This window comes from Myxocyprinus asiaticus, chromosome 37 (genome assembly GCF_019703515.2).
Source record: "Myxocyprinus asiaticus isolate MX2 ecotype Aquarium Trade chromosome 37, UBuf_Myxa_2, whole genome shotgun sequence".
In the NCBI taxonomy this organism is placed as follows: Eukaryota; Metazoa; Chordata; class Actinopteri; order Cypriniformes; family Catostomidae; genus Myxocyprinus; species Myxocyprinus asiaticus.
The window spans coordinates 38870864-38898696 of record NC_059380.1 but is presented as its reverse complement, the minus strand read 5'-3'; the positions used below and the strand labels follow the sequence as shown (position 1 = coordinate 38898696).

General features: G+C 39.9%; 2 protein-coding genes across 9 annotated transcripts in view; one reads left to right on the top strand and one right to left on the bottom strand.

Moving 5' to 3' along the window:
* Nucleotides 1-23439, bottom strand: part of LOC127427857 (CSC1-like protein 2) — a 75046-nt gene extending 51607 nt beyond the window's left edge. For 3 of the 6 annotated variants that reach the window (XM_051675711.1, XM_051675715.1, XM_051675716.1), the window contains exon 1: nt 23154-23439. The gene's annotated coding sequence lies outside the window, so the exon portion shown is untranslated. Of the gene's footprint in view, nt 1-4705; nt 4820-5128; nt 5601-15844; nt 15891-23153 lie in introns of those variants that run through there. The other 3 variants (XM_051675712.1, XM_051675713.1, XM_051675714.1) reach the window with 3 other exon arrangements.
* LOC127427868 (uncharacterized) lies at nt 545-5136 on the top strand. Of its 3 annotated transcripts, none has more exons than XR_007894989.1 (3): nt 545-832; nt 1027-1249; nt 4554-5136. XR_007894989.1 is itself a non-coding variant. In XM_051675741.1 (3 exons), exons 2-3 carry the CDS (start codon nt 1581-1583, stop codon nt 4629-4631), a joined length of 1665 nt encoding a protein of 554 aa, XP_051531701.1. In that variant the 5' UTR covers nt 545-832; nt 1027-1580; the 3' UTR covers nt 4632-5136. The 3 variants fall into 3 exon arrangements, 2 of the variants coding, with proteins under 2 accessions (XP_051531701.1, XP_051531700.1); XM_051675741.1 differs by having other exon boundaries at nt 1027-3167; XM_051675740.1 differs by lacking the exon at nt 4554-5136 and having other exon boundaries at nt 1027-4037.
* Nucleotides 23440-27833: the final 4394 nt, after the last annotated feature.

The following is a 27833-nucleotide window of genomic DNA, read 5'->3' as shown; positions in this document are numbered from 1 at the left end:
AATTGTACAGAGTGGTTACCTGAGTTACCGTAGACTTTGTCAGTTCAAACCATTCTGGCCATTCTCTGTTGACCTCTCTCATCAACAAGGTGTTTCCATCCACAGAACTGCCGCTCACTGGATGTTTTTTGTTTTTGGCACCATTCAGAATAAATTCTAGAGACTGTTGTGTGTGAAAATCCCAGGAGATCAGCAGTTACAGAAATACTCAAACCAGCCCATCTGGCACCAACAATCATGCCACGGTCCAAATCACTCAGATCACATTTTTTCCCCCATTCTGATGGTTGATATGATCCTAACGACCCTGCATCAGTGTGGAGTGGCATGAAACAACTTACAAATTACAGGACTCCTACCCCCAACACTGTGGTGGACCAACAACTGGCTGATGACCTGAATGTGTTCTATTGCAGATTTGAAAGGCCCAATCTCACACCCCACACCCACTCTGACCTTCAATTCACACAAACATCAACACCTCCTGCAAACCCCCTTCCTCCCCCCTCCTGCTAGTCAACCTGCACTTAAGATCTGTGAAGATGATGTGAGCCGGTCTGTAACTGTCTTAGAAGTCAGTTTGTATTTCTTGTTTATTTAATTATTTTTAAAGTGTCTTGTTGGGGACCTTTCATTTGAAACTGCTTAGTAAAGCGCTGGTTTGAGTGGAGACTTATTATGAAAAAAGCTCAGAGTGGCTCAAAAAGACAGATGTCTGCACTGCATGGAAAGTTAAAGAGTGTTCAAGTTCTAATATTTACATTCTACTCATGTGAAGTTAAAAAGGACATGCAAGATTAAGTTCTCCTTTTGGTAACATGCAGCCAATGAAGTAAGTTTTTCATTTATATGTTATTGTTAGATTGTGTTGCTGTGTGGAAGAGAACAATATCTGTACAAATACTATAGTTAAGCTTTTAAAGTGAACTTAACTCTGTTTAAAATGTTTACAAAGACAACATTTATTTATATAATATATTCATGTGTTTTATATTCTTTGTTTTCACTTTATATTTGTGTATTTAGTTCTCACGGCATCTTGAGTTGGTTGATTATGAACCAGTCAATAAATCGCCAGTCATCAGAGAATCCTTGTGCTCGTGAAATTACTGGGCGGAGTTATAGTGAGAATTCAACTGCTCTTCACGAGTAGGAGAAGAGAAGACCCAACCAGTAGTCAGCAAAGCTTCAAGTTAACATCAAGTTCATCACATTCTGGATTCTGCAAGATGAAGTACTACTTACACCGGTAACTAAGAAGCAAGAGGCAAATACAGAGTCAAGGCACTATCAAGTTAAGACCAACAAGAAAGTTAAGCACACACAAGTTCAAGTTAAGGTGCTTAAGGTGGACTTATTCTTGATATTTGCTTAAAAGAGACTCTTTAAGTGTTCAATGTTATTTTAAAGAAGTGCTGGTGTTATGTGCTTACTCATTTAAACTTTAAGTCATTTTGGAGAAGTATTAAGCTTAAATAAGAAGATAATTGTTGACTGAACTGTTGAAAATATCCATGTTCAGTACAATTCATGTTGTATGAACAATTAAAAATAGACAGTGCAACAAAGAGATCTAGAAAATGGCAGAAGGTGGCCAGTCTACTAGGGGTAGCAAAGAAAATATAACAGAGATTATGCAATCACAGCAGCAACTAAAATCCCAGGAATGTGTAGAGACACATGAATCAATAGCTGTTGATGATACAACAGATCCAGAGCCACGAAGAAGTCAAAGAACCCACAAATTTACTGAAAAGGGTAAAGAATTACATGATAAAAAGTTGGCTAAACTTAAAAATCACTTTCAAGGCTCTTATGAGAAATGGAAAGCTCTGGCTAGAGACGCTAGACAAAAACTGATGGGACGTCTCTCCAATGACATGCTGCAAGCTCTTATAGGCACAATAAGCTCTGCTTCAAAGGATTTAAATGTTGTTTATGAAGAGTTGCGACAAAATGTGAGTCCTGATAGTGATACTCGTCGCAGAATAGACACTTGTGGTGCCGTCACTAAGATGATAGTTGAGTCTGCAAGGAGTCGTTTAGGTGAGGGAGTTGAGGGTCAAGATCCTTTCATTCAAGAGGGATGCTGTACTGATACAGGCTCAGTATTTTCATCCGTAGCCTCCAAATCAAGTAATGGACATTCCAAGTCTTCTTCTCAGTCCTTAAACAACTCAAGCATCAGCTCCAGAGGTTCAAGTTTGTCCTCTGTTAAGAAACAAGAAGCTGCTGCAGAAATTGCTGCAACTGAAGCAACTTTAGAAATATTACAACAACAAGAACGTGAAATAGAGGAACTCCAAAGACTTGAGGCTGAAGAGAAAAGGAGAACAGCAGAACAAGAAGCAGAAGCTTATAAACGTCGACTAGAAAGAGAAGAAGCTAGACTGTGTGTAAAGTTTGAAGCTGAAAATGCCACCAGACGGAAGGCACTGGAAGACAAGCGCAGAGAGCTAGAACGCTTGGAGACGCTTAAGAAGTTAAATGCTGCAAAGGCACGGATGCAAGTCTATGAGCAGACAGAAGACTCAAAGGATGAAACCAGAGAGTTACTCCATGACTGTGCACCTGTGCAGAAGAAGCACATACCTAAATCAAGCAGCTCCTTGTTCGAGCACACACCTCCACACAAAGTAGTAATAAAATCACATCAAGAAGATAGCACTGCAGACCTTGTTAGGATGTTAGCAGAATCAATCAGTTCAAATCGTCTTCCTATACCACAACCTGCAACATTCTATGGAGATCCACTCAGATTTAGTGATTGGAAAATATCTTTTCAAACTTTGATTAACAGAAAGAACATACCAGTAAGTGAAAAGATTTACTACTTACGAAAGTATGTTGAAGGACCAGCTAAAAAAGCCATTGAAAGTTACTTCCTATTGGGCACAGAGTCAGCTTATCATGCAGCATGGGCTATTCTAGAAGAAAGGTATGGAAATCCGTTCATCATTGCCAAAGCCTTTAGGGACAAGCTTAATTCATGGCCCAAGATAGGTTCTAAGGACAGTGTTGAGCTGAGGGAATTTACTGATTTTCTCAGAGGCTGTGAAACAGCTATGACTGAGATTAAAAGCCTTCAAGTTCTCAATGACTGTAACGAAAACCAGAAGATCCTTTCCAAACTTCCTGATTGGTTAGCCTCGAGGTGGAATCGTCAGGTAATAGAGACTGAAGAAGAAACTAAGACGTTTCCTACCTTCAGTCAGTTTGTGGAGTTTCTTGCAAAAGAAGCTAAGATCGCTTGCAACCCAGTGACATCCCTTCATGCTCTAAAGTGTACTGAGGTTGGAAAAGGAAAGGTAGTAAGAAATCAAGGCACTAGAGTGAAGGTGTTAGCTGTTCGGTCTAGTGAGAAAACAGTTGCAAAATGCGCTTTCTGTGATAAACCAGGACATGCCATTCACAAATGTCGTAAGATGTGTCTTGACAACCATTCTGGATCAGTCAGCTCAAAGACTGGATAGTGCCTCTTTAAGAACATTTCTCTATGAAGTCATGGCTATCATAAATAGCCGACCATTAACAACAGAGCATCTAAATGATCCATCTGGTCCACAACCTCTTACACCTAACCACATATTGACTATGAAGTCTTCAGTAATTTTACCACCACCTGGAGAGTTCGTTAACGAAGACGTTTATCTTTGTAAAAGATGGCGCAAAGTGCAATTTTTAGCTAATGTATTCTGGTCACGTTGGAGGAAAGAATATCTTCTAAACCTTCAACAAAGGCAGAAATGGCACAAATGCCGTAGAAATGCAAAAGTCAATGACATTGTCATTCTGAAAGAGGACACAGCTCCACGCAGTCAATGGAAGTTAGCGAAGGTGACAGAAGTGCACACTGGCACAGATGGCTGTGTCAGAACAGTGAAGTTATTGATCAGTGATTCAACACTGGATAGAAGTGGCAAGCGTGTTACAAACCCAACTTACCTTGAAAGGCCCATCCAGAAAATTGTTACCCTAATTGAAGCAGATTAAGAATTCCTACCATTCCTTGGGTTAGTCTATAATATTTTTGGTTAAGTGTTATGAAGTTACAAAAATCACAAGAAAGTGCTTTGGTGGGAGTGTAACTGTCTTAGAAGTCAGTTTGTATTTCTCGTTTATTTAATTATTTTTAAAGTGTCTTGTTGGGGACCTTTCATTTGAAACTGCCTAGTAAAGCGCTGGTTTGAGTGGAGACTTTTATTATGAACAAAGCTCAGAGTGGCTCAAAAAGACAGATGTCTGCACTGCATGGAAAGTTAAAGAGTGTTCAAGTTCTAATATTTACATTCTACTCATGTGAAGTTAAAAAGGACATGCAAGATTAAGTTCTCCTTTTGGTAACAAGCAGCCAATGAAGTAAGTTTTTCATTTATATGTTATTGTTAGATTGTGTTGCTGTGTGGAAGAGAACAATATCTGTACAAATACTATAGTTAAGCTTTTAAAGTGAACTTAACTCTGTTTAAAATGTTTACAAAGACAACATTTATTTATATAATATATTCATGTGTTTTATATTCTTTGTTTTCACTTTATATTTGTGTATTTAGTTCTCACGGCATCTTGAGTTGGTCGATTATGAACCAGTCAATAAATCGCCAGTCATCAGAGAATCCTTGTGCTCGTGAAATTACTGGGGGGAGTTATACGGTCTTTCAGAAACAAAAGACGAGGAAAACTTCAGGCCCAGATGGCGTCTCACCAGCGTGTCTTCGATCCTGTGCTAACCAGCTGGCCCCCATCTTCACACAGATCTTCAATAGATCACTGGAGCAGTGTGAAGTCCCATGCTGCTTCAATCACTCAATCATTATTCCTGTCCCAAAGAAACAAAATTCACAGGACTTAATGACTACAGACCTGTCGCCCTGACGTTTGTGGTCATGAAATAATTTGAGAGACTGGTGTTGGCCAACCTGAAGAACATCACTGGACCCTTTCTAGATCCCCTTCAATTTGCTTATCGAGCAAACAGGTCTATGGATGATGCAGTCAACATGGTATTGCATCATATCCTGCAACATCTGGACAGACCAGGGACATATGCAAAGAATCCTTTTTGTGGACTTCACTTCGGCTTTCAACACCATCATCCCAGCTATACTCCAGAATAAATTACACCAACCCTCTGTTCCCATGTCTATCTGTCAGTGGATTACCAGCTTTCTGACGGACAGGCAGCAGCTTGTGAGACAGGGGAAATTCACTTCCAGCACCTGTACAATTAGCACTGGTGCCCCCCAGGGATGTGTGCTCTCCCCACTACTCTTCTCCCTCTACACCAATGACTGCATCGCCAAGGACCCCTCTGTCAAGCTCCTGAAGTTTGCAGAGGACACCACTGTCATCGGCCTCATCCGAGATGACGACGAGTCTGCATACAGAAGGGAGGTTGAACAGCTGGCTGTCTGGTGCAGTCAAAACAACCTTGAGCTGAACATGCTCAAAACGGTGGAAATGATTGTTGACTTTAGGAGGAACACCCCAACATTGACCACTATGTATGTGTGTGTGTGTGTATGTACGTATGTGTATAATTATTTTTTATTATTATCTTTGTCTTGCTGCTGTTTTTGTATTGTTTTTGTATTGTTGTACACTGGAAGCTCCTGTCACCAAGACAAATTCCTTGTATGTGTAAGCATACTTGGCAATAAAGCAGATTCTGATTCTTGATGTGAACATTAACTGAAGCTCCTGACCCGTATCTGCTTGTTTTTATGCACTGCTGCCACACAATTGGCTGATTAGATAATCACACGGATGATTGTTGGTGCCAGATGGGCTGGTTTGAGTATTTCTGTAACTGCTGATCTCCTGGGATTTTCACGCACAACAGTCTCTAGAATTTACTCAGAATGGTGCCAAAAACAAAAAACATCCAGCGAGAGGCAGTTCTGTGGACAGAAATGCCTTGATGAGAGAGGTCAACAGAGAATGGCCAGACTGGTTCAACAAAGTCCACAGTAACTCAGATAACCGCTCTGTGCAATTGTGGTTTGAAGAATATTATCTCAGAATGCTATTCTGAGATGCGGGTTGGCGCTATTTTGGCGGCATGAGGGGGACCTACACAATATTAGGCAGATGGTTTTAATGTTGTGGCTGATCGGTGTATAGTCTATTGGTCAAACAGTCTCTTCCTGTCTAAGTGGGCAGTTATTGGCCAGAATAGGCTGCAAAGTGGACCAGACTTTATGCTGATAGTCAAAAGTCTGGCTACATGAATGAATGGTTTTGAGCCAAAGGGGCATAAAAGCAATTCACTTTTCATTGCATTTACACCTCTTTGGCTCCAAGCCCTCAATCTAAAGTGACCATCTCCCTACAGTTTATCATAAAACCATTTTGGAGAGAAAATAATACCACACATGCTGACTAATCCTGAAAAACAGGTCCATGCAGTACTATGGCCCTCTTCTATATGTCACGGACTGAATCAGAGCTCAGGATTAGAGAAGGAGAAACAGATTGTGCTACATCACACCCTGTGTGCCAGCAATGGTTGAGGATGACTGGACAGTGATCTGTGCCAGGATCAGTGCTGAAGAGACTCAATCCAAACCCTGGCACTGCCCGAGCACAGCACACGATGGGCAAATGGTCTAAATCTGCCAGCTGATATGGAGTGAGAGAGAGAGAGAGAGAGAGAGAGGTGAGGTTGGGCTGCAGAGGTACTGCGGTGGATTGTTCTGCTACACTGGCCTCTACACTCCTACAGGAACAGTGACTGCCTACCTAGACAGCATTTTTAACTCATGAAATCAAACTTCACCCTATTTACTTTCTTAATCAAATCAAATCAAATCACTTTATTGTCACACAGCCATATACACAAGTGCAATGGTGTGTGAAATTCTTGGGTGCAGTTCCGATCAACATAGCAGTCGTGACAGTGATGAGACATATACCAATTTACAATAACATCAAATTAACACAACACAATTTAAACATCTGTTATACACAATTACACTCAACAATATACAAATAATAACATACACTGTACAGTATACAATACGCACTATATAGATACACATTATTCAATAAAAAATGAAAAATAAAAATATATAAAGAAGTATATATATATATATATATATATATATATATATATATATATATATATATATATATATATATATATAAAATGTACAGTATTGTACTGTATTGACATCAGGCTGTCGGTTGATAGTCAGTTGTTAAGAGAGAACATAATATAATAATAATAATATAATTTATGACAGTCCGGTGCGAGATATAAGAGTAAGGAAAGTGCAGTGCTGATGTATTTTGATTGTGGGAGATCAAGAGTTCAAAAGTCTGATTTCTTGGGGGAAGAAGCTATCATGGAGTCGGCTGGTGCGGGTCCTGAAGCTGCAATACCGCCTACCTGATGGTAGCAGTGAGAACAGCCCATGGCTCGGGTGGCTGGAGTCTCTGATGATCCTCCGAGCTTTTTTCACACACCGCCTTGTATATATTTCCTGGAGGGAGGGAAGCTCACCTCCGATGATGTGTCTGGCAGTTCGCACCACCCTTTGCAGTGCTTTGCGGTTGTGGGCGGTGCTATTGCCGTACCAGGCGGAGATGCAGCCAGTCAGGATGCTCTCCACAGTGCAGGTGTAGAACCGTGTGAGGATGTGGTGGTTCATTCCAAACTTCCTCAGCCGTCTCAGGAAGAAGAGGTGCTGATGAGCCTTCTTCACAACGACTTCAGTGTGGATGGACCATGTGAGTTCCTCAGTGATGTGGACACCCAGGAACTTGAAGCTGCTGACTCTCTCCACTGGTGCTCCATTGATGGTGATGGGACTGTGTTCTCTGTCTTTTCTTCTGAAGTCCACCACAAGCTCCTTTGTCTTACTGACGTTGAGGGAGAGGTTGTGCTCCTGACACCAGTGTGTCAGAGTGTGCACCTCCTCTCTGTAGGCTGTTTCATCATTGTCGGTGATCAGACCTACCACCGTCGTGTCATCAGCAAACTTAATGATGGCATTGGAGCTATGTGTTGCCACACAGTCATGTGTGTACAAGGAATACAGTAGTGGGCTGAGAACACAGCCCTGCGGGGCTCCAGTGTTGAGGGTCAGTGATGAGGAGATGTTGCTGCCTATTCTAACCACCTGGCGTCTGCTTGACAGGAAGTCCAGGATCCAGCTGCACAGCGAGCTGTTTAAGCCCAGAGCCCGGAGTTTCTCATCTAGCTTGGAGGGCACTATGGTGTTGAATGCTGAGCTGTAGTCTACAAACAGCATTCTCACATAAGTGTTCCTTTTTCCAGGTGGGAGAGAGCAGTGTGTATTGTAGATGCAATGGCATCATCAGTGGAGCGGTTGTTGCGGTAAGCAAACTGCAGCGGGTCAAGAGAGAGTGGCAATACAGAGCAGATGTAATCTCTGATTAGTCTCTCAAAACATTTGCTGATGATGGGGGTCAGAGCAACAGGACGCCAGTCATTTAAGCAAGTGATTTTTGATTGCTTTGGTACAGGCACAATGGTGGATGTTTTAAAGCATGTGGGGACTGCAGACAAAGAGAGGGAAAGGTTGAAAATGTCCGTAAAAACACCAGCCAGCTGGTTCGCACACGCTTTGATGACGCGGCCCGGAATGCCGTCTGGGCCAGCGGCTTTGCGGATATTCACCCGTCGGAAGGATCGGGTTACATCCGCTACAGAGACGGAGAGTGAACTAACCTTTGTAGCTTTAGCCGCGAGAGCCCTCTCCGTGAGGGCGGTGTTATTTCCCTCGAAACGAGCATATAAAAGTATTTAGCTCATCCGGTAGAGAGGCAGCGGTGTTCATGGTGGAGTTGTTATTCCCTTTAAAGTCTGTGATGACGTTAATTCCCTGCCACATGCTTCTAGAGTTGGTGGTGTTAAACTGTCCTTCAATCTTACTCCTGTACTGGCGTTTTGCGGTTCTGATAGTTTTTCGGAGGGCATAACTGGCTTGTTTATGCTCCTCCACGTTCCCGGAATTAAAAGCGGAGGTCTGCACATTAAGTGCCGCGCGAACATCGCAATTGATCCAAGGTTTCTGATTCGGATAGATTCGTACAGTTCTGGTCGGAACGACGTCCTCTACGCACGTTCTGATGAAACACATTACGCTATCAGCGTAAAGCTCGATGTCGTCATCAGAGGCGGACCAGAACATCTCCCAGTCCGTGTGATCAAAACAGTCTTGTAGCGTAGAATCTGATTGGTCCGACCAGCACTGGATCGTTCTGAGGGTGGGTGCTTCCTGTTTCAATTTCTGCCTGTAAGCGGGCAGAAGCAGAATGGAAGAGTGGTCCGATTTGCCAAATGGTGGGCGGGGGAGGGATCTGTAGCCATCCCGGAACGGAGAGTAGCAATGGTCCAAAACCCGGTCCCCTCGTGTGTTGAAACTAATGTGCTGGTGATATTTTGGTGCGACTGATTTTAAACTGGCTTTATTAAAGTCCCCGGTCACAATGAACGTGGCCTCAGGGTGCGCGGTTTCCTGCTCACTTATAATCCCATACAGTTCCTTGAGTGCCCGGTCTGTGTCGGCTTGTGGGGGGATGTACACAGCAGTGATAATGACCGCTGTGAATTCCCTCGGTAGCCAGAATGTCGACACAGAAGCATAAGAAATTCCAGATCAGGAGAGCAGAAAGACTTGATAGAATGTACGTTCCTCTGGTCACACCAGGATTTGTTGATCATAAAACATACACCACCTCCTCTGCTTTTACCTGAGAGGTCTTTCGCTCTGTCCGCTCGGTGCACGGAGAACCCCGTGGGTTCAATGGCTGAGTCTGGAATCTCCGCAGACATCCAAGTTTCTGTTAGGCAGATAATGCAGCAGTCCCTTGTATCTCGTTGGAAAGAGAGCCACGCTTTTAGCTCGCAGAGCTTGTTATCCAGAGACTGAACATTTGCCAGTAGAATAGTGGGTAGCGGGGGTCGATTTGCGCGGTGTCTTACTCTGATGAGAACGCCGGCTCTGTTTCCCCTTTTCCTCCTGCGTTTCCACGGCCGTGCTGCCCAGACAAAGGGCTCCGCTGCCGTGTTTGTAAACAGCGGGTCGGCATTGAGGAATGTGAAGTCCGGTTTATGGTGTGAGATTGCTGAACCAATGTCCAAAAGTGTTTGTCTGTCTTAGACAATAAGGCAGACAACATCCAAGACAAAAAACATAAGAATTGTGAACAAAACAAACAAAACATTACTATGTTGTGTCGGAGCTCGCAATGCAGCAGCCATACTCGGCGCCAACTTGAGTCCAATACAAAGTATGTATGTATGTTCTTGGCTCTTTTCACATTTCTGGGTTTGGAACATTGAATTACGGTATAGCAGGGTAAACTTCCATAGAAATACATGGGACACCACAGCAAATATTTTTGCGTTCCAATTTGCTCCAACAGCAAAAATAAAATAATTAAAATAAAGAAAAAAATATAATATAATATAAAATATAAAATAATAATCAAATAATCGGCACACAGCGTTATTATTTAAATTAATTTCGTTTGAAGTTGTGTAACTGATTATCAGTGATTTGAAAGAAGGTAGCACAAAAAAAGCAGAACCACAAAACTATCAATATCGGCAGATTTTGTTCTAAATAATCAAATATCAGTATCCGCACACACATACTGTATTAGTGCATCCCTAAATACAACACAAAGAATAAAGATATACATTTTCATTAAATAAAAATTACAAACATATAAAAGTTTTCTAGATTTACGCAGATAAGTTAAGGTGGAAATGCATCATCGCAATCTATCCAATAATCGGTTGATGGACATCTAGTACATTATTCGGCCATCGTGACCCATCCCTAGCACTGAACAGAATAAGAGGTTATAGAAGCCAAACTGAATAATATAGATCTAGTCTTGCTATATAGCAAAGCTGCTAACTAGCAGAAGAAATTAAAACAACTCTCTGATTTTGACAGGTTCCTTAATGCTTTTCTGTTTCTCAGCAAGTCACACAGATACAGACTAGACACAATTCCTGACAGGGAGTCAAATACTCACAATGAGTCAAAGCAGTGTGTCACTGCCAGCCGATAACATTCCAGGGAGAGAATTTTTTTTTTTTTCAATAGACTCATTCTCTTTACAGTAAGACAAAATAGATTTCAGAGAAGCTCTGTAACTTGTTTTTAATTCAGGAATGATACCACCACAGACACTGAGGGGGACATGTTGCATAAATATTCAGAATTGGGATTTTTTTTAAATGACTAAATCTTTAAATGAATGGGAAAAGACTGATATGCATTGTGCAATACATGTGCTGCTATGTAAATGGGAATCTCCAGAGCAATGATATTGTGCAAGCTAGTGGAGGCTAACTAAGGTTAGCTAACATTAGCTACTTTAGCTATGTAGTACCTAAATAACATTGTTTTTTCTCCGTGTCTCTCCCCACTCCTCAACTATCGACTCATCTACCACATCCAGGCTGCATCTGAAAACATAGGCAGCTGATTTGCTGCCTAATCTGTTAATGGATTAGCTGACATCGGTTTTGAATTAATGGAATTCTTAAGGGAACTGGTCTCCAAACAGTTTGAAAAGCACCTTATTTTCATCCTGCCTCCGTATACAGCCTCCGAAGGCAGCATTTTCCTGGTTTCGGACGCATCACCCGTTTCGTGGTCACGCCTAAAAAAAATCTATTGCCCCCTTGTGGTCTGAGGCTTGTAACCGCTAGAGCAATGCAAGAGTGCACGTAATGCATGTACAATGGGACAATGCGTTGGCCAAGCGCTCGCGTCTGCGCTTAAGTATTTGCGTGAAGAATATTTTGGCTTTTATAATAAATCTCGGACTGATTGACGAATTCAGTTACAAAATGGACTGAAGGCCAATAATAGGCTTATGTTCAAAAACATGGGGGGAAAAATGTTTTTTTGGAATCTAAAATAAATTTATCAATGCTTTTCCCTTATCAATGCTTTACTTGTCAGCTTCAATTATGTAATGCATTTTAATTATCTGAATTATTTTTTATTTATATAAATTTATACTATATATTTATAAAATGTATGCATTTTATTTATACCTATAATTATTTAATCATTATACAGTATATTGAATTATTGTTTTTTGAGGGTCTTTCTCAGCAAATATTTATATATGCAATAAAATCAGCATGGAATGCAATTAATTCGATTTTTTTTATTATTATTATCATCGATTGACAGCTCTAGTTATTACTCTTTTGATTAAATTTAATCAAACTCAAACCTAGCCATAAAGTCTAATCCCTTACCCAAAACCTAAACCTGATTTAATAGGAAAATAATGAATTTAATAGGAAGCACATTACAGGTTATTGACACACATCGGTCATTGGTGTTGCATAAATAAATATGGAATGAGTAACCAATTTAACCAAATTTGTTAACTGACATTTTCTTTCATAAAATAAAGTGTTTAATCGGAGGCTAGCTAAAATTTTATGGCTTTATTGAATCAATTTGAAATTCTGTTTGACAACTGATTGGTCTCTATGGGAATAAAAGTTGTACTTTTTCCTACGATCCAAGTCATGTGGTATCTTACGATTTACATATCTCGTACAAATTATTACAAGGTGTCATGAGACTAAGTTGGATGTCTCTCATTCATAGCAAAACAATGCTCACCAAAACACTGCTAAACTACTAAAACATACAAAAGAACGTTCTTTCTGTTCAAAGTTGGAAAGTTGGTTACCTTGGACAATGTCGTAAAAATTTAAGACAACTTTGTTGGAAAGGACAAGTTAACGATATTCCTATCCAGTTCTTTTTAAGATGAAATTCAATTTGAATCGAGTGCCATATATTGAATGTATTTATGCCATATATTATTAATACTGGTCTCCCCATCTTCCATGAAATGCAATCAGGTTCATAAATAACTTGACCTGAAAACTATTAAAGAGTTTGGCTGTAAGGCCCGTGGTTTGTCTTATGAGCACAAATTTAATTATAGTCCATCCTGATTGCATCCACGTGAACAAACACACACATCCGCACACCCACACAACCTTGCAACAAAACAAAATGGAAAAAATATTAATAAACACTTGGTTAATTAAGAAAATAAGTTAATGTATTATTAACCGTGAACATATATGGCTTTCATAATGACATTTTGTGTAAAAATAATTGTGTTAGGATCCACACGTTTCCTATAATAGTAGTTGCTCTTGTAGTAATTTGATAGATATTTTGAGGTTTCATGTTTTTGTCTCCTTGTCTAATGCCCATGCTGAAATCCACTGAAAGAACATTTCCCCATGGGGATAAAGACACTACAACTAAAGTCTGTGTTTGTGTGCATCTAAACACATTTCATATGAACCTCAAAGCTCCCTTCCTTTACATTTTTATTCCATACAATGAAAGCGAATGCTGACGCTGCCTAACATCACCTTTTGTGTTCCACCGAAGAAAGTAAATCAATCGAATTTGGAACAACATTAGGATGAGTAAATGACTGCATTTTAATTTTTGGAATTTTTTTTTTACAATTCTCTCATACTTTTACTCACCCTCCTGATATTCCAGGTGTGTATGATTTTATTTAATAAGCAAAACATGTTTGAAGAAAAATTAAAAATATCTTAGCTCAGTAGGTCCTTAAAATGTAAGTGGATGGTGGTTCGACATTTGAAGCTCCAAAAATCGCAGGCAGTCAGCATAATCAACATCCATACGACTGCAGTGGTGATATTAATGTCTTATAAAGAGAAACAATTGCTTTTGGTGAGAAAAAGATCAATATTCAATATATAAACCATCACTTCTGTTGAGAATGCAGAGTTCACATGGTCTCTCGTGTGACGTATTCACGTTGGCATGTTACAGACGTAATCTCACGCTCTCCACTCAGCTGAGACAAATACAGATCTAAACCAAAACCAATGAAGATTCTGTACAGCGTTTCTCCTACTCCATTGTAAACAGCGCTGCTCTTCCGGGTGTGTCGCACTGCATCAGTTCTCACGTGAACATGCCAACGCGATTACATCACACGCGCATACTGCTGTTGAGAGGAAGGATGCTTTATAGTTTAAAAAGTACTTAAATATTTATATTTTTCGCACCAGAAGTGACCATATCATTTTAGAAGACATTAATTTAACTACTTGAGTCATATGGATGCCGCTTATACTGACTGTTCTTTTTGGAGCTTCAAAAGTTGGATCACCATCCACTTACATTTTAAGGACCTACTGAGCTAAGATATTTTTCTATTTTTCTTCAAATGTGTTCTCCTGATGAAAGAAAAGACATACACACCTAAAATATAAAATATGCATTCCTCTTCACTGTATTACATAATTTACAACTAAAAATGCAACTCTCTTTTGGCGCCACCCTGTGGACATTTCACCCGGAAACTAGCGCTCACATGTGTCCCTACATTCAACACTTCCAGCTTCGGCCACTGGGGGACAGTGATTTGAATTTCGCTAAGTACATACCAAATTCAGCTCAAGAACTTTCGACCAACTGTCGCTGAATTCACAGTAAGATCAGTTTGTCAAAGTTCCCAAGGGTCAGTCTGTGTGACTCAACTCTCACATCATACATGAAAATGACACATTGACATATAGTTTAATTAGCAGACACTTTTATTCAAAGCAGCTTGCAATTGAGGAACATATGCAATTTGTCATCCAAAAGTCAAAATGAAAATCAATTTAAAGTATCTGACAAAAATAGCAATTACAGGTTACAGGTTTTTGTATCAACACCAGAACGTTTCAGGCAAGAAATTCAAACGTCTCCCAGAGGAAGAACCACAAAATGACTCAGCTTGTATGCATTATTTTTCAATGACTGATCTCACTTCTTAAAGAGATAGTTCACCCAAAAATAAATTCTGTCATCATTTACTTTTTTCTTTCTTTTTTCTGTGTAATACAAAATTAGATTTTAAGCAGAATGTTAGTCTTAGGTACCTTTCATTTTCAGTGCATCTTTTTTCCATTTTTTTCTTTACATTGATAGTGAAAGGTGACTGAGGCTCACATTCTGCCTATTAAAGGGACAGATCACCCAAAAATGAAAATTCTCTCATCATTTATTCACCCTCATGCCATCCCATGACTTACTTTCTTCTGCTGAACACAAGATTTTTAGAAGCATATCGCAGCTTTGGTGGTCCTCACAATGCAAGTGAATGGTGGCCAGAACTCAGAAGGTCCAAAAAGCACATCATAGTAATCCATTCAACCCCAGTGGTTAAATCGGTCTTCTGAAGCAATATGATATGTGAGGGTGAGAAACAGATCAATTTCCTTTTTTACTATAAATCTTCACCTTTGATCAGCCCCAACCAGTAGGTGGCTGAACATGAAAGTGAAAGTCACTTCAACACCAGCATGTGGAAGTGAAATTGAAAGTGTAGATTTACAATAAAAAAAAAGACTAAACATTAATCTGTTCACCCAGACCAATCATATCGCTTCAGTAGACATGGATTTAACCACTGGAGTTGTATGGATTAATTTTATGCTGCCTTTGTGCATTTTGGGCCTTCTAAATTCTGGTCACCATTCACTTGCATTGTGAGGACCATCTGAGCTGAGATATTCTTCTAAAAATCTTTGTTTGTGTTCAGCAGAAGAAAACGTCATACACATCTGGGATGGTATGAGGGTGAGTAAATTATGAGAGAATTTAAATTTTAAGTTTAATCATCCTTGTAATCACAAATATAAAAATCACAAATCCGTAACCGTCATAACATGTTATGAATACAGCATGATGCAGCAGCGTGGTTTGTTGCTGGTAGGTCACAGCTCAGTTGTCAGTACGCTGCTGGGTACCATGTGACCGTACATGCTGGGTTATCTTACCTGAACAGACCCTCTGCTACCTCACAGACACAGGATGAGGGCCGATCTAGAGGAAAACAGAGAGCTATCTGAACTCTAAATTTGTGTTTTCATCGCCCAGACGATGGTACAAAAACCTTTGACATTGTCAGCAGGTTTAGATGTACAAGAATTAAGTTTTAATACCAAAAGTTCAAGCACAAATTTTCTGTGAACTTGTTGGTCACTGTTTAGGGGTTGAGTCGAACATTACAAGACAATAATTCATAACTAGGGGTTTGTTCAAATTCCTAAGCATAAATTCCCCACTGTTTGACAGACTTAACTGCTGACAACTAGTTAAGTCTGGCATCTGTGAATTTAAATACATGTGAAAAAGCTAGCATCAAAACATCATAGATTGACCTCTTAAAAGTTGCGTAGTTTGCAGTGTTTTGCTGAACAGTGGAGTAGATTTTATATTTTAACATTTTGAATTTATTATTTGTTATTTACAACTAGGCTTGGGATCTATGGCTTTTTATCGATAATGCAAAAAATGTTCCCGATGATTATCAATATATTCTTTTTTTTTTAAAGATATAAATAGGGCTACTTATTTCACAATACTCTATGCCTCTTCATACATTTTTCTCAACACAACTTTGGTAAAGTGTGAGCGGCAGGGCAACTTAAAGGGGGTCATACACCACACGTGTCTGGAGCATCTGCGTTTAAAAATTAGAAACTATTACTTTTTATGAAGGTACACAAACTGCCACGTCCAGCTATGACGCCGGAGGCTGCTCAAATTCTGCAGCAGCACGGAGTGAAACTCACATAGTTAAATTCGATCCAAATCAATATCAAAAGGACATCGATTATTTACTCTAGCCATCACTGGATAATATACTGTGTACATGTATCTTTCATAAAGCCTACACAAAGTATTTTCAGATACATGTATGTATTTTTGTGGTTTGAAAGCTTGAATGAAATTCAGTTTCAGAGCTACATACAGAGAAACTGCATAATAAACGTTGGCATTTCTAAATGTTCAGTTTGCGAAGTTATACCAGTTTATACACAAACCTGCAAACTCAATGTCACTTTGTTTATTCTTGAAGAGGTATAAAAACCTTCTTCATTTTTGTATGTATAGTGACTTGATTCACAACTTTGGACTGCCACCTGCACTGCATCGACACGTCGTGGAATCCAGTCATAAAAACGGAATTAACTTTAAAATGCGGAACGTCACAGAATCTGACATATTTGGGATAAAATGAATGAATGAATGCACAATTAATCAAAGTAAAATCGTGATATGCCCAAGTATAATGATAAAACCACAAAAGGCTGAGATGCAAATAAATAAATAAATATGTAGTCTTCTTGCGGTGAACACTGCAAAATGAATGTGTGAAGCCGGCCGTTCATGCACTGATATCTCATCATAATCATCACACGAGCTCTGTGTATGATAATAATAATAATAAAAAATTATTATTTATAATGCACTTTTCTTGCACTCAAAGCGCTGCTAGATTAAAATATAAAAATAACAACAAAACAATCATGTTAATAAAAGACACTTAAATAAGTCTTTAGCAACTTAAAACAATCCAGGGCAGGGGCATTTCTAATGGTAAAAGGAAGAGCAATTCATAGCTTATGGGCTCTGAAGGAGAACGTTCTTTCCCCCCATAGATTTAAGTTTGCAGGACGGCTGCTGAAGAGCAAGTGAGTTAGCAGAACGGAGAGGACGAGAGGGAGTATAAAGTGCAACAAGTTTGCAAAGACACACTGGTGCTATCCCATGAGCTGCTTTATACGTTAAAAGGAGAGCACCGGGGTAATGTGTTGATTTGGAGAAATATAGGCAAGAACACGAACAGCAGAGTTCTGAATATACTGAAGCCTATTTATGGATTTTGCCGGTAGACCTGAAAAGAGGGTATTTCAATAATCCAGCCTAGAGGTAATAAAGGCATGGATAAGCCTTTCTGCATCCGCCTGAGAGAGGAAGGGCCTAAGTCCGGCAATGTTTCTAAGGTGGTAAAAGGCTGTTTTAGAAATATTTGTAATATGTGCATCAAGTGTCAGCTGAGTATCAAAGATAAAGCCCAGGTTCTGCACTTGAGAAGTGGGAAGCACTCAAAGTTCTTATTTCTTGCAAACACTCAGTCATAACAGTTAAAATACAGGTGATTTCAGGGCTATTGCTAACGTAAATTTGAGTATCATCAGCATAGCAATGACACCCAAGGCAATATTTCACAATAATATGCCCGAGGGGAAGCATAAAAATGCTGAACAGAGTGCGGCCCAACACTGACCCCTGGAGAACACCCTGACTTACTGGTATGGTCTCTGATTTGTTATTACCCAGAATAGCAAACTGAGAGCGATCCGTTAAATAGGATCTGAACCAGTCCAACACCATCCCAGAAAGACCAAGCCAACTATGCAGCCGATCCAGTAAAATGGAATGACATAGTGTCAAATGCAGCACTGAGGTCTAACAAGACCTGTATTGGCTGCAATAATGAGGTCATTCTTGACCCTCACCAAGGCTGTCTCAGTGCTATGCCCAGTTCTGAAGACTGATTGAAAAGGTTCTAATAAATTATTTTGAGACAGGTAATTGTGTAACTGGGCTGCAACAACACGCTTCAGATGACAAACATGCATAGATAGATGACAAACAGCAGAGCACTCATTTACTGTAAAGCACGCAGCACATGCACACTGTATATTTAAATAATTAAATCGCAGCCTTTAGTGGTTAGATGGTTAGCAAACTGCATAACCGGAAGTGTGAAGCTGTCATTATACAACAAAACATACAAACTAAAAGTCCATCATTCTGCTTGCTGCCAAAATAAAAGCTCATATTAACCAAAAGCGTGAAATTGAAGAAATTGTAAAAGAAATATATTACAAATCTATAGTAACATTTAATATACAATGTAGTATTAATAAATAATAGTAATACTAATAAATAAATAGTAATTACATTACATATAAGAAATATACCACAAACAAGAGTGCTGTTGTACTGAATAAACATGTTCATCAATACTGTGATTTCATTGTGCACTGCAGCACTGTATTTGACCAAAACAACAACAAAAGCAAAAAAACAGAGGATAAAAGCATATGTCTTTATATTAAAAAAACGATTCATATTTTTGAAAGCTAGAAGAGTTCAACCTGATCACACAAGAAGTTGGCACATTGGTACTGAATGTTCCAGTACCCTAACATTGGCCTCATTTTGCAGAGTTAATCATAAGCACAATTTTCAATTAGACATTTTTTAATAAGTGCAAGTGTGTTTACCTTCTCCTTTGGCGCAACCGGAAGCATGTAGAACATTTTTACTCCATTGATGGTTAGGTTTAGGGTTGGGATCAGGGTTAGCAGGTAGAGCTAATAAAATATGCATTCCTCTTCACTGAATTACATTCTTTACAGCTGAAAACAACTCGCTTTTGGTGCCCCTCTGTGGACATTTCACCTGGAAAATGGAGCTCACTTGTGCCCTTACATTCAGAAACACTTTCTGCTTCAGCTACTTGGGGCAGTGTTAGTGGCTTCAACCCAGGCCCGACAGCATCTGTCAAACTGTCAGGTTGCAGATCAGTTAACAAGTTTGTAATGTAAAATTATTATTATAATATTTCATGTTTTAATTTTAAGGATAAATTGTGCAATTTCGATACCACTGTTGGTACCAAACTGTGGTGGGAGACCAGTACAACGTCTCTGAGTGACACAGGAAAAAAAATAATGTTAGAAATAATGTTAGACACAGAGACACGCTTGAAGAACAAACGAGGGGAAAAAAAGCCTTTGTTGTGTGTGTCATTATATACTGTATATGTATATACACTCAGTGACCACTTTATTAGGTACACCAGTACAGCTACGTACTCATGCGATTATCTAATCAGCCAATCAAGTGGCAGCAGTGCAATGCACAAAATCATGAATATACGGGTCAGGAGCTTCAGTTAATGTTCACAACAACCATCAGAATGGGGAAAAAATGTGATCTCAGTGATTTTGACCGTTGCATGATTGTTGGTGCCAGATAGGCTTGTTTGAGTGTTTCTGTAACTGCTGATCTCCTGGGATTTTCAAGCACAACAGTCTCCAGAATTTACTTAGAAAGGTGCCAAAGCCAAAACACATCCAGTGAGCAGCAGTTCTGCAGACGGAAACATCTTTTGATGAGAGAGGTCAACAGAGAATGGCCAGACTGGTTCGAGCTGACAGGAAGTCTACAGTAACTCAGATACTCAACTCAACCACTCTGTACAATTGTGGTGAGAAGAATACCATCTCAGAATGCACATCACGTTGAACCTTGAGGCGGATGGGCTACAACAGCAGAAGACCACATCGGGTTCCTCTTCTACCAGCCAAGAACAGAAAGCTGAGGCTGCAGTGGACACAGGCTCACCAAAACTGGACAAATGAAGATTGGTCTGATGAATCTCAATTTCTGCTGAGGTACACAGATGGTAGGCCCACTGCTATCTTTGATTTGGGTATGATCAAACTGCGCAGTAGCTCAGCTGATAAAGTTGCGATGCAAAGGATGGGGGTAAGAGTCCTGAAGAGCAGGAGTCGACAGGTGAGCCAAAAGTGTTATAGAAGCACCACAAACTGATGTTATTTCTCAGAAATTGTGGTTTTTATCTTGCTTTTATAACACTATCGGTTAGGTTTAGGTTTAAGGTTAAGGGTAGGGAGGTCGGTTTTATTGATTTGAAACTTGATAGAGCATTAGAGTAATGGAGAACATTTAACTCGCTTTAAGCACCAAACAGTGGACATTTCACCTCGAAGAGTGCGATAAAATGAGTAATGAACCTCAAAATATCATTTTGAAAAAATTGTGCCACAGTCAAGTCATTTTAACGAGATCAGGCTGGAAATTACAAAATTCACCTTAAATGAAATTCATTTGACAGTACTAGTTAGGTCTTTTTTACAAGCCGAATTCAACTTAAGGCCTGTGCAGACCACTAATAGGGCTGACAAATCTTGACAGCTGAAGCTGGTGCTTTCACAAGCTCCATAAACTGCGTCTAAACGAACATCGCAAACAGCATACCACCTGCGTCAAAGGCACAATGGTGGTAGCTCATCAATTGCCCCCTCTGAAGTTTGAATCCACAACTTATCTAATTCCTGTCCAGGTCTTTTCACCACTAAGCCATTGGACCCATATGGTGCTTTTGGTGACTTGGTCTAAACTGGCAAAGCTGTAGTAAAGAAACATGCTGCTAACCAATTTAAACTCCTTATAGTGACCAAACAAATGGCTTACGATCTGTATAGTTTATTATTTATTCACCTGTATGTCACACTCTGAACACAGTACAGAATAAATGTGAACACACACAAGTCATCAATGTACACAGAACAGGGAAAATGGCCTAAAGGATCTGACTTACAGGTGCTTGTGTTCAAATCACATGCAAAGTCCTGTTAAAATGGGAAACCGCTGACCGCAGAGGCAAATATGAAAAACTGTCAGGGTTTTAACCCCTCGGGCTTGTATCAAGCAAACCTCTGGAGGACAGTGAATAAATCGACACATGAAAATGTCACTATTCTACCAGCTTCACGATTTCTTTGAAAAGACTAATGTGCCATCAGAAAACCAGGGGACATTCACAAACTCTTTAGAATCATACTTTTTAACTAAAATTATCCAAATAAGGGACAAAAGTAACAGCAATAATAATAAAAAAAAAAACAATCCTGCAAAATATTAAAGACTGGTGCAAGTTCAAAATACGTGTAAAATCATTTTACAAATTGACAAATAAATAGACATATCTATTTTTTAATGATTAAAATGGCATTGAATGTAACAATAAAACAATACAAGAAAAAATAAATAGTTGGATGAAACTTCTTTCACTGTCCAGACCTTATTCATCCAAATAAGAAATGAAAAGAGAGCCAATAATAAATACAACACTGCAAACCACACTAGGAATGCCACTTAAAAAATTAAGTAAATAAATAAATAAGAAAATGAAAGAAAAAGAATCAATTCTCAATTTTAATTTAACTTTAAAATAAAAATGTAAATACTTTACAAATAGACAAATAAGATATATCTAAAATCGTTAAATGAAATTTGATGTATATAAATTACATTTAATATATTTGAGCATATTTAAATTCAACTAGTATTTGGGAAAATATACATAGGATCATATCTACATATAAAAACAACCACTTTTGTAGTGTTTTAAAAAATATGTTGCATTCATTTACAATTATGTGACTTTTATTTATTAACATATTTCATATATGTGTGTTTTGCTGCATACCTGCCATGCATCAGATTCTGTATGGTAATGTTTAAAATAAAACTTCAATTCCGCCAATAATAAATAAATAAATCACAATGCGCTTTAAACACTCATTTCCAAAGAGGTTTTATAAAAAAAATGTGATTTGTTGTTTCAAAGATAACATACTTTAAATAAAGTGGACTGGTGAAATCTTCGCCAGATCGTGCAATTTAAATACTTAGCCTAAAAAAATATGACTCAATGAGTTTGTGTATTTTTAATAACATTGACACAACTGTTTCCATCATAGCTGTTAAACTGTCATGTTGAACCCGTGTGTCAATGCAGATACTGTCTGGGCGTGAAATACACAGCAGCATTAAACCAGGCTGTGACAAACTGAATATTGGCCGATTCACTGAATTCTGGAAAAAAAAATCCTACTCACGGACGATACAAAGACAGAAGTGCAATAAAACAAAAGAGAAATTGTCCTCCAGTTTGAGCACTGGGTGACCACATGCTGGCGGGGCACGTGTTTTAACAGTTGAAGCTCCCTTTAACTTGATACGGAAAAAATAAAAAAATAAAATAAAATAAAATAAATCGCGAGACGCGGGGCAACGCTCCAAGTCGGCATGTGTACATGGAAAACAACTGAAAAACAGCGCGGACAAACGCAAAAACGTTTTCGGTGTGAACGGCCCCTTACGTAATATAGTTGATGGCTGGTTATTTTTCTGGGGTCGTTTGTTGTAGCTTATATAAAATAAGTCCATGGCAAAAGTATAAGCTCGTATAAACGCATCGCTCTTAAAATAAAGCGTAAAAAGTAGCGCGTGTCTTTGCAGCCGGAATGAATGACAGGCCCGATAAAAGGTTACAATGTAGCGAATTCAAGCCGCTATGATACAATGTAGCGGATCCAAAGAAACACTGCGCCAAACACTCGCAAATGAGCAAACGCATATGCAAAACATACGCGTTATTCATAATAACGCAATGAAAAGAATGTCTTATTTTACCTGTCAACTCGATTGTATTTTCTGTTTCTGGCGTATTCCTTTTCTCCAATGACAATATCCCAAATAGGATAAATCCTTTTCCAAATCCACCAAGGCAGAGATGAGCTCTAAAACCCCATTCAATAATATCCTCATCAGAATATCAACGCACGCACTTCTTTTCTGAGGTTTCAGATTGGATGTTCCTTTTTTGACTCAGGTGCCAGTCGTGGTTGTTTTCTTTAGGAGAGAGCGCCCAGGGAATATAAATACCGGTTATTTGAGGCTTAATATATTCAGCTGTGTGAAGCGACAGTGAGGGACAGCTTTCAAATATGGCTGCCTTGATGGCTACTTTTCAACGTAAAAGTCCTGAGCTCAAGAAGTCCGCCAGTCTCAGCCTCCCAGAAACTTGGTTTACAGACAGAGTCCGGTGTTGTGTCGAAGTCTGTTCCCTCTATGTTTCCCCGGTTAGTGTTCCCTGTAGCACCGTTAAACATTAAACATAGGGGGAACAGACTTTGACAAAGGGGAAACAGACTTTGACACAACCCCCATGTTTCCCCGGTTAATGTTCCCCGTATTGCCGTTAAACATTAAATATAGAGGGTAAAAAACTTTGACAAAGGGGAAACACAGAGGGGACAGACTTCGACAAAGGGGGAACAGACTTCGACAAAGGGGAAACACAGGGGGAACAGACTTCGACAAAGGGGAAACACAGAGGGGACAGACTTCGACAAAGGGGAAACACAGGGGAAACAGACTTCGTCAAAGGGGAAACACAGAGGGGACAGACTTCAACACAACCCCCACGTTTCCCCGGTTAATATTCCCCGTATTGCCGTTAAACATTAAATATAGAGGGTAAAAGACTTCGACAAAGGGGGAACAGACTTCGACAAAGGGGAAACACAGGGGGAACAGACTTCGACAAAGGGGAAACACAGAGGGGACAGACTTCGACAAAGGGGAAACAGACTTCGACAAAGGGGAAACACAGGGGGAACAGACTTCAACAAAGGGAAAACACAGAGGGGACAGACTTCGACAAAGGGGAAACAGACTTCGACATAACCTCCATGTTTCCCCGGTTAATGTTCCCCGTATTGCCGTTAAACATTAAATATAGAGGGTAAAAGACTTTGACAAAGGGGAAACACAGGGGAAACAGACTTTGACAAAGGGGAAACATAAGGGAACAGACTTCGACAAAGGGAAAACAAAGGGGAAACAGACTTCGACAAAGGGGAAACAGACTTTCAACACAACCCCCACGTTTCCCCGGTTAATGTTCCACGTATTGTCGTTAAACATTAAACATAGGGGGTAACAGACTTCGACACTAACCTAAGGGGAAACCTAGGGGGAACAGACTTCAACAGCGGCATTAAAAATTAAACATAGTTCCCAGCTGGGGAACACTAACTGGGGAAACATTGGGGGAACAGACTTCGACAACACCGGTGAGAACGCAACAAATCAGCAGCACATTTCAAAGGGAAATGCTGGTCGGACCAATCAGATTCTACGCTACAAGACTGTTTTGATCACACGGACTGGGAGATGTTCTGGTCCGATTCTGATGACGTCATCGAGCTTTTCGCTGATAGCGTAATGTGTTTCATCAGAATGTGCGAAGAGGACGTCGTTCCGACCAGAACAATACGGATCTATCCGAATCAGAAACCATGGATTAATAGCGATGTTCGCGCGGCACTTAATATGCGGACCTCCGCTTTTAATTCCGGGAACGCGGAGGAGCATAAACAAGCCAGTTATGCCCTCCGAAAAACCTTCAGAACCGCAAAACGCCAGTACAGGAGTAAGATTGAAGGACAGTTTAACACCACCAACTCTAGAAGCATGTGGCAGGGAATTAACATCATCACGGACTTTAAAGGGAATAAAAACTCCACCATGAACACCGCTGCCTCTCTACCGGATGAGCTAAATACTTTTTATGCTCGTTTCGAGGGAAATAACACCGCTCTCGTGGCTGAAGCTACCGAGGTTAGTTCACTCTCCGTTTCTGTAGCGGATGTAACCCGATCCTTCCGACGGGTGAATATCCGCAAAGCCGCGGGCCCAGACGGCATTCCAGGCCGCGTCATCAGAGCGTGCACGAACCAGCTGGCTGGTGTTTTTACGGACATTTTCAACCTTTCCCTCTCTTTGTCTGTAGTCCCCACATGCTTTAAAACATCCACCATTGTGCCTGTTCCAAAACAATCAAAAATAACTTGCTTAAATGACTGGTGTCCTGTTGCTCTGACCCCCATCATCAGCAAATGCTTTGAGAGACTAATCAGAGATTACATCTGCTCTGTATTGCCTCTCTCTCTTGACCCGCTGCAGTTTGCTTACCTCAACAACCACTCCACTGATGATGCCATTGCATCTACAATACACACTGCTCTCTCCCACCTGGAAAAAAAGAACACTTATGTGAAAATGTTGTTTGTAGACTACAGCTCAGCATTTAACACCATAGTGCCCTCCAAGCTAGATGAGAAACTCCGGGCTCTGGGCTTAAACAGCTCGCTGTGCAGCTGGATCCTGGACTTCCTGTCAAGCAGACGCCAGGTGGTTAGAATAGGCAGCAACATCTCCTCATCACTGACCCTCAACACTGGAGCCCCACAGGGCTGTGTTCTCAGCCCACTCCTGTATTCCCTGTACACTCATGACTGTGTGGCAACACACAGCTCCAATGCCATCATTAAGTTTGCTGATGACACGACGGTGGTAGGTCTGATCACTGACAATGATGAAACAGCCTACAGAGAGGAGGTGCACACTCTGACACACTGGTGTCAGGAGCACAACCTCTCCCTCAACGTCAGTAAGACAAAGGAGCTTGTGGTGGACTTCAGAAGAAAAGACAGAGAACACAGTCCCATCACCATCAATGGAGCACCAGTGGAGAGAGTCAGCAGCTTCAAGTTCCTGGGTGTCCACATCACTGAGGAACTCACATGGTCCATCCACACTGAAGTTGTTGTGAAGAAGGCACATCAGCGCCTCTTCTTCCTGAGACGGCTGAGGAAGTTTGGAATGAACCGCCACATTCTCACACGGTTCTACACCTGCACTGTAGAGAGCATCCTGACTGGCTGCATCTCCACCTGGTACGGCAATAGCACAGCCCACAACCGCAAAGCACTGCAAAGGGTGGTGCGAACTGACAGACACATCATCGGAGGTGAGCTTCCCTCCCTCCAGGAAATATATACAAGGTGGTGTGTGAAAAAAGCTTGGTGGATCATCAGAGACTCCAGCCACCCGAGCCATGGGCTGTTCTCACTGCTACCATCAGGTAGGCGGTATCGCAGCATCAGGACCCGCACCAGCCGACTCCATGATAGCTTCTTCCCCCAAGCAATCAGACTTCTGAACTCTTGATCTCCCACAATCAAATACATCAGCATTGCACTTTATTACCCTTACTCTTATATCTCACACCGGACTGTCATAAATTATATTCTCTCTTAACAACTGACTATCAACCGACAGCCTGAATGTCAATACAGTACAATACTGTACATTATATATATATATATATATATATATATATATATATATATATATATATATATATATACTTTTTTTAAAATATTTTTATTTTTTATTTTTATTGATTAATGTGTATCTTTATAGTGCGTATTGTATACTGTACAGTGTATGTTATTATTTGTATACTGTTGAGTGTAATTATGTGTATAACAGATGTTTAATTGTGTTGTGTTAATTTGATGTTATTGTAAATTGGTATATGTCTCATCAATGTCACGACTGCTATGCTGATCGGAACTGCACCCAAGAATTTCACACACCATTGCACTTGTGTATATGGCTGTGTGACAATAAAGTGATTTGATTTGATTTGATTTAAAATGATTTGATAGCATAGTGGCCTCTGCTGGTGAAGAGTGGAACTGCACTCTGCAAACATGATTCATTTGGTAAAACTACAAAATAAAATGATTCACCTTATAATGTTTTAGTATTTTTTATTCTTTTATTTCTTATTGACTAAAAAAAAAAAAACAGGTTTATATGACAAAGCATAACTTTCCACACCTAGTTTGGAAGATAATTCTTCGGAGTTCAAGTTTTTTTATTTTTTTATTTTTTTATTTTTTTGATTTTGTTCAGATTTGTATACGATTTTGTCACTTTATTTGATTTGTAGTCTTGCTACATAGAGCTGTCAAAACCAGAAAGGACATTAAAGGGATAGTTCACCCAAAAAGGAAAATTCTCTCATTATTTACTCACCCTCATGATATCCCAGGTGTGTATGATTTTGTTTCTTCACCAGGACACATTTGAAGACAAATAGCTCAGTAGGTCCTTATAATACAAGTGGATGGTGATACAATTTTTGAAGCTCAAAAAAATCACAGACAGTCAGCATAACGTCATCGATACGACTCCAGCTGTTAAATTAATGCCTTCTAAAGCGACATGATCGCTTTTGGTGCAAAAATTATATATATATTTAAGTACTTTTTAAACTCTAAATCATCATGGCATGCGCGTGTGGCATAATCACATTGGCACGTGAGACGCGAGAACTGAGGCAAGTGCAACGCACATGGAAAAGCAGCGCTGTTTACAACTGAGTGGGAGGAACACTGTACACAAGCTTCGTTAGTTTTGGTTTAGAGCTGTATTTAGAAGACATTAATTTAACCG